Source organism: Rhea americana, unplaced genomic scaffold (genome assembly GCF_003343005.1).
Source record: "Rhea americana isolate MKP2758 unplaced genomic scaffold, rheAme1 scaffold_178, whole genome shotgun sequence".
NCBI classification, from domain to species: Eukaryota; Metazoa; Chordata; class Aves; order Rheiformes; family Rheidae; genus Rhea; species Rhea americana.
In genome coordinates, this window is record NW_028185905.1 from 1,221,490 (window position 1) to 1,231,439 (window position 9,950).

General features: G+C 50.1%; 1 protein-coding gene across 1 annotated transcript; it reads right to left on the reverse strand.

Annotated features, from left to right (window-relative positions):
* Positions 1-495: 495 nt before the first annotated feature.
* CTSH (cathepsin H) lies at positions 496-9,912 on the reverse strand. The gene is made up of 11 exons (XM_085301535.1): positions 9,830-9,912; positions 9,131-9,236; positions 8,960-9,030; positions 8,170-8,274; positions 7,615-7,701; positions 6,673-6,728; positions 5,438-5,519; positions 5,278-5,346; positions 4,282-4,388; positions 2,225-2,350; positions 496-1,403 (listed from the first exon to the last, which is right to left on the reverse strand). The coding sequence occupies exons 1-11, from the start codon at positions 9,836-9,838 to the stop codon at positions 1,328-1,330; spliced, it is 894 nt and encodes a 297-aa protein (XP_085157661.1). The 5' UTR covers positions 9,839-9,912; the 3' UTR covers positions 496-1,327.
* Between the last annotated feature and the right edge of the window lie 38 nt (positions 9,913-9,950).

Consider the following 9,950-nt stretch of genomic DNA (forward strand, 5'->3'; position numbering starts at 1 on the left):
GCCGCCCCGCGCCGCCTTCGCATTCGGCGCCAAGCCGCCGCCGCGCGCCTCCCCATTGGCCGGAGGCCGCGGGAGCGGAAGTGGCCGCAGCGCTTCCGCTTCCGGGGCGTGGCGGCCCCGCTCCGCTCCGCCTCACAAAATGGCGGGCGGTGCCCGCTGCCCCGCGCAGCCGCGGGCGTTTGTGAGAGGAGGAGCCCGGGCGGGGAGACGCGGCGCCTCAGGGCTGCCCCTCGCCGTGGAGCGCGGCGGGCCGTCGCCCCCCGCCGCCCGGGCATGGTGCCCCCGCAGCCTCAAGCACGCGTTCAACCGTTAATCTTTCGCCAGCCCSTGCTTCTGGAGCCCGCCGCCCCGCAGGCGCTGTTCCCGACGAAGGAGTCGATACTGGTTCGTAACCAGAAAGCCAGAACTTCGGACGTTAGTGCAGCCTCCCCTGCGCTTCATAGTATAACTGGTTAACACCTCTGTAAGGCGGGAGGGAGGGAGAGGAAGGAAAGCTGTAGCACAAGCGACAAGTCGTTTTTATTTTCTCCGATAGTACACTGTAATAAGTCAGTAGCAATACTTTAACATGAAATAATATTTAACAGAAATGCCCCCTACTGGTGTCAGGGCTTCTCTCAAAACTGCATGCTTTTAAACTTATTATAGCTYGTGCCTTGATTCCTAAAAGAAAAATCACCCCTTTCTTCAGTATTTTCATTAATACAACCAAATTCTTCACAAAAATACTAAAATATTCAATGAAAATAGATTAAAACTTAATCACATCACTTTCTGTATTGAAAGGAAAAATTGCCTTCGAAGAAATTAGAAAAATCCCCTTAAGTTAGGTCTGGTGAGCAGGAACAGTCACCTTAGAAAWGGGGTAAATGTTGCCACAGCCTCTCAAAACTGGACTGGCAAAATTTGTCTGATAACAACTGCTTGGCCTTTGCATGTTCAAAGTGCTCTCTGATCTAATCGGCTACTCTCCCCTCAACAACATCCAGTCTCAGTAGATGGTTCGTGCCCTGTGTTAGTGCAGAGAGAGCCAGGTACACAATAAGGGCATTGCGCTGGGATGAGAAGACAGAAGCTTCTGGCTCTCAGACCTGGAAGGTCCGTTCAGGCTTGCATGCTTGCTTTGGGCTGGGGAATACGGAAGACAGCATAGATCTACCTGCTGTAAGAAGCTTTGTGCAAGCAGAGGAATCTACCTKCATGGAACAGATTTCAACTGATTTTGTTCTTTGTTTTTCTTCAGTTTGTTTATTTTAGCATTTAGAAATTCCTATACAATGAGTTGTTCACGTTTCAGTGGCTGCCTTCACCAGCCTGCGCTCCCCTCTTACACCTGAGGAATTGGGTAAGATGCACAAGCGGCCAGACCACACATATTCTTGCCACGTTCAATAAGGAAGTACCTTAAAAAAAAGAAAAAAAGAAAAAAAGAAAAAGCAAACACGTATGAGTGAACGTTCCCTGCTCATTCTTCAGCAGAATAGTACAACTGACACAGGCATAAGCTCAGTTGGTTAGAGCGTGGTGCTGCTAATGCCAAGGTCGCAGGTTCAATCCCTGTATGGGCTATGCTGAGGGTTGGACTAGATGATTTCCAGAGGTCCCTTCCAACCTTTCCATTCTATGATTCTATAAGGCAACTGCTGTCATTATGTATATAAACGTAAATTCTTTTCTCATGCCAGTGCAAGGAACAAATACAGAATTACTAAGTGCAGTGATCTCTTTATAAATTACTTAACCAGGAAATGCCATTCCCTGTCCCCTTTAGATCCAAAGCTACCAAAGTTAGTACCCAGCTCTATAAAATTTCATTTACAGCTGGAAATATGCAAGCTCCTGGATAGCTGGTGTGAAAACTCTCCGCTGGCACACGCTGTTTTCCTCTGTTCTTCTAACCCACAGAAGTGGCACTGGCTCTATTGTGCCAGTTCCCTGACAGCCAGGTGAATCAAATATACAGCAGCTCTGCACTTGCAGGCCACATCCGTGGTAACGTTAGCAGATGTATTGCTCCATGGTTCTGATCTACCCAGTCACACTTGGAGCAGTTTTTAGAGCTTTGTTGCTCACTGCCAAGGCTTAGGTAATCTCACTGGCCTCTAAAACAGCACTGCCAAATTTCAGCTTGAGAATAAAAGGAGACTGATGCATATGACAGATTACTTCTTTACTAGATACAGATGGACCATGATGCATCCAGTAGAGTTGRGGGTCTGCTTACCCATCCATGCCCCATAGTGGGCCCCAGGAGTTCTTAACAATCCAGTAAGGAGTCCCATTTTCTTCTCCATACCCCACAGCTAGGACAGCATGGTTCACCTTGTCGGGAGTGTGCTCGCATCTTGAGCTGCAAACAAGAGGAAAAATAGTGCAGAATTATTATGGGAAAAACCAGCCTATAATTAATCATGGATTAGCCAGCGTTCCTGACTGCACTCCAATTATGTAAAAAACTAATGTATAATGTTAACTTCTAATTGTGGAAACTAGAGAGAGATGCCAAGAAAAACATCCACTGCTCTGTTTTCTCACTAAAAAATAATTATTGGCTGTATCTGAAGTCAGGGCATTGGGCTATAAAGACATTTGATCTGCACACCCAGTCAGGTCTTTTGTTCGGAATTAATACCAATATTATCAAACACAAGTTACAATGAAAAAAAAAATGGGTAGAGAAAATTTTTGCAGTGAAAAACAAAAGCTCTTATTGCATCCAATAATGGCTTATTCTGCCCCAAATTTCATGGTCCAACTGCAACTTTGGTTTCGTTTGTTATCCACAAGAATGTTCAATAAAGTTTTAACCACGTTATGTTCTTGGTATCTGACATACTGAACAGCAAGTTCTTGAGTCCAGAGACACATTTCCTTGTATTTCCTTGAATTTCTGCCTTTTAAAAATTTCACTTGATGAAAGCTTTTGTCTGATGTAAAGCTTCCAAGGTACAAGCTTCCATCTCTAGATCAGCTGTTCTCAAACATTTTCAGTTTGCAGATCACTATAAAGATCAATAATCCATACAAGACATTTATTTTTCTTGAATCTGTTAATAGTTGGCCTGTGGAACATAGGCTGAGCACTAATTATTTTATGTACTTTTACTCTAAATCCATATTTGACAATAAATCTATGTGATAACTTCACTTGATGTTGTTCCTCAAACTGGAATCCTATTACAAAATACCTTGATCATCTCCTGCAGCTGCCTGTTGCTGGCAGTAAACTTTGAGATTATTTTGTTTATTGCAACAGGAAAGCCACTTGAATTCACAGTGCTGCCTACTCTTTTCCTTGCAGCTCCCTGGGGCAGATCACTCATGCTTAGATGCTTAGTTTAATTCTCCCTGCAGTTCTACGTGACTGAGGATTCATTACTCTAAAGTATTTTTCTGGTTCTCCCCAAACATGCATTTTTCCCTGTTCTTGCCTAATAGAAATTAATCTATCCGGTCACAGTCATTTCCAAAATGTCCTAATCAGCCTTTTAAGTAGCTTTTTGCCTTGGCTATAGAACTGACACAACACTGGAGACATTTTCCTACTAGGTCACTTCATGTCACAAACAAATTTTTCACCTCTGCTGCTTTACTTACAGGTCTGGATGCACAAAAGCAGGTAAGCACCTACAGGATTTGCATGATGTACCCACAGACCTGCCTTCTGCACGTTCTGCGAGCATACAAGCTCGGGGGCAATGCAGCATGAGTGCAGCTATGCAGCTCAAACACACCCTGTCTGGGTTTAACATGAGAAGAGCTGCATGGGTCCCATGTAAAACTTAATTTATCTAGTCTTCCCTAAGTAAAGTAGACATGTTAGCTGCAACCCCTGGGCTGACCTGATGAACCCTGCCACTGACCCACTCGTAGCTCGCAAATACAGATGCGTACATAAGCACAGGGGTAAGTTTCCCACAGCTTTGCTACAGGGCTGCAGAAGGTTCTCCGAAGCTCGTAATACCGATGTGCTGAGCTTCCAGAACCACCCTCTGGCAGTTGCACATACACAGTCTGGTCTTGAGTTTGGACTGGCTCCTAGCATTAAACTGCAAATACAATGTTCTCTCTTCCCTGTGCTGCCTTCTCATCTCCCTGGGAAATCAGTATTTTAAAGCCCTATTTACTTTTATTTTCTATTTTCTATTTAAAAGGAAATAGTAGAATATGGTTGAGTCCCTGTGTCCAGTGCCACAAAGAAAATCCACACAAGGAGAAATAGACATGCCAGTGATTCCAGGCCTACACTTTATCCCATCTCCCAGGTTCAGAAACACTCACTTTGAATAGACTCCTTTTCTGTAGTGCATGAAGTCACTCGTCACCTCAAATGCAAAGCTCACTGGGTTGTGCTTCCCCACTGCTTCGACCATGCCAGCCTCATCATACTGCAGGAAGAGGATTCCAGTGTCATTTAACTCCCAATCACACTGCGACCTGCCAGGAGCCCCCAGAGCAGCAGTCAGAGCACAGATGGGGTGGCTAATCCTGGCCTTCTGCTTGCAAGGACTCAGGTGCATCTCACAAGTATTGAAGGACAAGAGCCAAGAATTTTTTAAGGTCTGGAGAAAGCTGGCAGCAAAGGCCATAGGGCCTGTATTTTGACCACAGCACTTTGTTGGTGCCACCTTCAGRAAGAAGCAGCAGCACTCTGAGTATCTAAGGCAAAAGAAGCAAGCTAGCCCTGACCAGTGCAGTCAGGAATGCAAAGCGGTCCTGCCAAGCAATATAAACCAGGTGAGAACAGCTTTGAGAGCTAGCCAGCATCACTACACTGTCCTGCGCTGCGCCGTGCAGATATGTCCTTGGAGGCACTGAGATGGTTGTGTGCTTTATGGGTGCCCTCTAAGTTTGGCAGAGCTCGGTGCAAACCTAGCGTGGGAGCATCATGCTGCAGAAAGGTGGGAGCAGACACCCTTGTGACTCAGGGACAAAACCACAGGTACAGCCTTCCCCACCTGCTGGCCTAGCCCACCCTCTGGCAGCACAAGAGCTCTTCCAAACAGCAAAACAGAGCTGCTCTTGGCTGAGAAGAGCTGTGCAGTGAGACCACCTAAGCAGTCCTCAGCATTGCTGCTCTGATGCTTAGCATGGATATACAGAGCTGAACCCTGGCATGAGAGATGCCAGCAGCAAGAGCAATCCATGCRTATCACAGGTAACTTGAAAACACAGGCAAACAGTAAGTTAGTGAGGGGCCTCCGAGCACACCCAAGCTCAAGCCTGGCACAGTGTTAACACCCTGGAAGTTTGGAGGTTTAACCGGCCGGGACTTACCTCCGTGATATTGACAACATCTTTGACAAAAGCGATAGCCTTGTCCGGCTGGAACTTGCACGTGCCATTCTGCGCAAACACAAAGGAGGGCGTTAAGAGCCTGCCTTGGACCCTGATCAGCTGATGTAGAAATATGACTGAGCTGTGCTGGTGAGAATACCTCAGCCCGGTATGGGTAGGTGTCCTCCCCCATGAGCCCTTTGTTATACAGTATGTATTCAAACGCTTGGCTTGGCAGGCCCCTGCAAAACAACACAGCCAGAATGTAGATGAATTAGGACAGTAACACAGCAGCTGCTGTAGAGCAAACCCACAACTATTGCGGTCTCCCTTCCCCTCCCACTGAAGTGGGAAGAAGGGGAAGGATGGGCTGTGTATTCTAACCCCCTAAAAGCATGAATTCCAGTCTGTTCCCTCACTGTCTTCCTACCTGGGACCTTCTGGCCTAATCCATCACCCTGTTTGGTATGGTCCTACACAGGCATGGGAGTCTCTCATTCTGCAGGGGAGTCTAGTCCCCAGGGGCAAACACCAATGCAGAAGCCTAAAGGCAGAAAACCTTTTCTTGTAATCTGTGCCCGCCCTGCAGACTGGATGCTACAGCCAGGGTCCCTGGCTACCTAGTAAGGGGGATGACAACAGACTGACAATCTTCAGCAAGAAGCTGCTCCCCTCCTCTGCCATCTCCAGGGAGTGGATCTTGCAGAGGCAATAGAAGGGAAGCATGATGAGGATGCATTCACAAGGACAAGACTGAGAAAGTGAGGAGTCACTAAAAAAAAAAAAACTAAAAAAAAAAAACAAAAAAAAACAAAACAAAAAAAAAAACAAGAATAGGTTTGCATGGCTCTCTGAGCATTCCTCATGGACCACTTATCTTACAGAAGACAGAAGATTTCAGAAAGCTCTATTTCCTCTTCTTTTAGCAATGCCAGTAGGAATTTACCAAAGAGGAAGCAGAGGTTTCTGTGGGTTTCTTAAAGCACCACAAGATGTGCATGACCCATGAGTAGAGCAAKTGATAGAACTTTTCTTGCTCTTCTTCAGAGTATTAAAAACTAGCTGTGTAGATACCCATGACTGTAATATCTGAAGATATTGTAACAAAATGAGTATCAGGAAAAAATGTAATAAACAAAAGGAACAATAAGGGCTAGGAAATATTTTAGATTTAGTGAAACATTTTAACCTCTAGGAGGGTGAAATCAAAACAAGCAAACACAACAAAACAAAAATAAAAAAAATGTTTTCCCTGACACTTCTCAGCTGAGAGAAACAAAACAAAAAAACATTCTAAGACCTGGAAGGATCTTAGTACTAGATCTTGAGAAAGGCTGTCAATCATGGAGCTTACGCTATTCTTATTTCTAGACTTTACTACTTTAGAATACTYACCCGCTGCAGCCATGGTTGTTAAAAGCCTGAGCACAATCAACTAATTGCTGTTCCGCCTACAAAAAAGTTTTTCAGTCAGTATATATTCAAACAACTGCATTCCGAATACGAGAGACAGAATTCAACGCGCATGGCAGGCAACACAACACTGGGTGCTGGTTTTGTCCGTACAAATGGTCATTCACCTTGTGCAATTATGAATCATGAGACTGGACAGACCTATACTGCTCCTCCCCAAGGAAAGGTATCAAAGGACGATACCATGAACCTGGAGTAGGCAATTACAGCACGCGTTGTCTGAAAGATGCATTCCTTCCAAGTTTGGTTGGAGGTTGCCTCACACTCACACAAACGGGTGAGATCCCTTTCAAAAGGTCAAGTTTAACATTTATACCCAAACCTCAGATATTCTGGCATGTTATATAAATGGCCACTCCCTTTCTGGTTCTTCAAGAATATAAATCATTGTGAAAGTCTCTAAGTAAAGAGTATCACAACATTTTATTTTTAGGAATTTGTTTTGCAGCAAGGAGTTCCTAGAGGCTGTTTACGTGCTGGGTGGCAGCAACAGAGAGGGCTCCAAGTCACAACGCCTGCTTGCAGCAGCAGGGGTTTGTCAGCCCATGACGCTCAGCCCCTGCTGCCTCCATCTCTGAGAAAGGCTCTGCCCAAGCAGAGTCTGAGAGCAGATGGGGACAGACGCACCCTGAGAGACACGGAGACTCCGTGCTTGCACAGCAGCTTTGCTCAGTTTACGAGGAGCCGCAMGTTTCAGGGCCAGCCGTGGCGAGCGCAGCCACACGCGCCTGGCCGCAGCTGGACGGCCAGGCTCCCGGCACGAGCCCCGGGGCTGCCCGCGCGGCAGCCTGCGGCCAGCCCCAGCACGTCGCCTGCAGGCAGGCAGGGTTTGCCAGCACCGCGCAGCGAGGCAAAAGCTCTTACCAGAGACAGGAGTTTTCCCGTTGCTATAGCAATTGCAGACTCCAGACACCCCGTGGTAGAAAAGGTCCAGCAGCTCCCACAGGGGCCCTGAGTTGAGAATCAGAGAGGAAGTAGTGCACAGCGCGCAGCGGAGCGCCGCGAGCCGCCTCCAACACCCCCGGCCGTGGCAGCGCGGTGCACAGCCCCCCGAGCCGGCGGTGGCCGGCCTCTAGTGCACCTCAGCTGCATCCTCTGCTCAGCCCCCTGCCCAGGAGCACGGAGAACCCACAGGCCCCCTCAGCCCCCTCCAGCCTCTTGGGCACCCGCTTTCCCCCGAGCTCAGCGCTGAACCTGCACCACGGAGAGGCTCCCCGGGGAGGTCCTGCTTGCTCTGTGGGCATGCAGACCCCCGTGCGCTTCCTCCTCAGCACCCAGCCAGGCCTGGGCATGGCTCATCCCTTGGCACTCAGCACCGTGCCCTCAGAGCGTTACCCTCTCCCATCCTGCCAGGATCCAGCAACCAGCCGAGGCCAGGCAGTGGCTCGTGGTGCACTACAGATGAGACAAGTGCCTTACCTGGTTTTTCACAGGAGTCACGTAATTTCCCTTCTTCCTCCAGTCAATAGAGTCAGGATACGGCCCAGAGCTGCGCAGGAAGTTCCCCTTCGTGGCTGAGCAGTTCTGCAAGCCAGGCGGGAGGGTTGCGATAAGCAGCCCCGCAGGCCAGGGAGGAGGGAGCCGGCAGACGACCGCTCTGCCCGGGGCGGAGGCAGCGCTGCGCCAGCACCACGTGTGTGGCCCCGGGTGGCCGCAAACCAGTCGCTAGAGCAGGTCTGCAAAGCTGCGGGCTTTGCAGATGTGGGCCCAACCCTGGCAGGAGCATTAACAACCCACATTAAAGTGCRCAGAGGCTGGAGTTGCTCAATGCAATCCTAAAACCCAGGACAGTCAGGATCAGACTGTAGGTCTAGCTATAAAAACATAGACAAACCTGCAAAACTAAAAGCAGATGCCAGAGCCACAGTGAAGAGCCAGGGATGGCTGAAAGCCAGAAAGCCATGGCGCCGGGAGGGAACTCACCTCCCTCTTACTCTCCCCCATGCGTTCACYACAGCCACGGCCAGGGAGGGACAGGGCGCTTCCCCGATGGAGCGCTTGGCTTAGGACAGGGTGTTTAAGGCAAGGCAGGAGCAATCAGATGCCATCCTACGTGTGCGACCTGCACGGCACAGAATGCTACACGGTGCCCGCCTGCCCGCCAGGCTGGTAGCACGGGGTCTAAAGTCCCGTCGGACACACGGCCTCCCTGCCCTCGACACGCACGCGGAGTCAGCAGTGCTCACGAGGGATTCAGACAATGATTTACCTGCGGTTCGCTCCACAGATACATTTTTTTAAATTCTGTGAACGTCATATCTGAAAATTGGTTCAGACCCACTAAAAAAGGAGAAATAAAATGTTTAATTCACTGAGGAACTGAGTCAAAACAAAACCAAAAGATCAGACTGGCAAATTAAAAAAAAATGTTAGTTCCTACTTTCAAACGTGTGATTCCCAGCATTGTGCTTATCGATTTGCCTTTTATTGTTGACAAAGATCTGCAGCCTGTGGTAATACTCCTCCAAACCGTACTTCTTGTTATTCTAGTAACACAGACACAAGAGTGAAAGACAGTGACAAAACAGAAGTGAAAATGCATCAACTGCTGCCTCATGCGGAAACTCGACTGCACTTTCCTGGGGGGGGGGGAACCCCTCAAAGCAGTTCAGAGAAAACCCCAGGCCACAGTTTAACCCCATCAGCCTCCCGCCCCGGGGCCCCCACAGGAGCCGCCTCCCCGAGCCGGGGCAGCGGCTCTTCCCGGCCCCGACTCTGCCTAACTGCCCTAGGCGGACGCAGCCCCCGGCCGTGCGCTCGGCAGAGCGGAGGGGGAGCGCCCTGGCCCCGGCCCGAGCCCCGCTGGCTGCGGGGCCGGGCACTCCGCGCGCTGCCCCCGCCGTCGGCAGCGGGCTGCTCGGGCGCTCCGGCCGCCGCCCGCCGCGAACGCTCTCGCTGACAGTTTCCTTCCCGCTGAAACGTTTCCTGTGTCGATCCCGGCGCCCAGCCGAGAGCCCCGTGTCCAAGCGGGCACCAGCCCCGCCGGAGCCGCGGGCCGCTCCGCCGCCCCCCCGGGGCTCCACGGGGACGGCCGGGCCGCAGCCCCGCCGCCCCGGCCCGGCCCGGCCCCGCGCTTTACCTGCACCATCCAGGCCTGGAAGAGCAGCTCCTCTGCGGGGAGAGAGGGGAGGGATGTCAGCGGCGGCCCCGGCCCGGGCCGAGCCGAGCCGGGCCGGGCCACGGCCCCCTCCCGGTGCCCC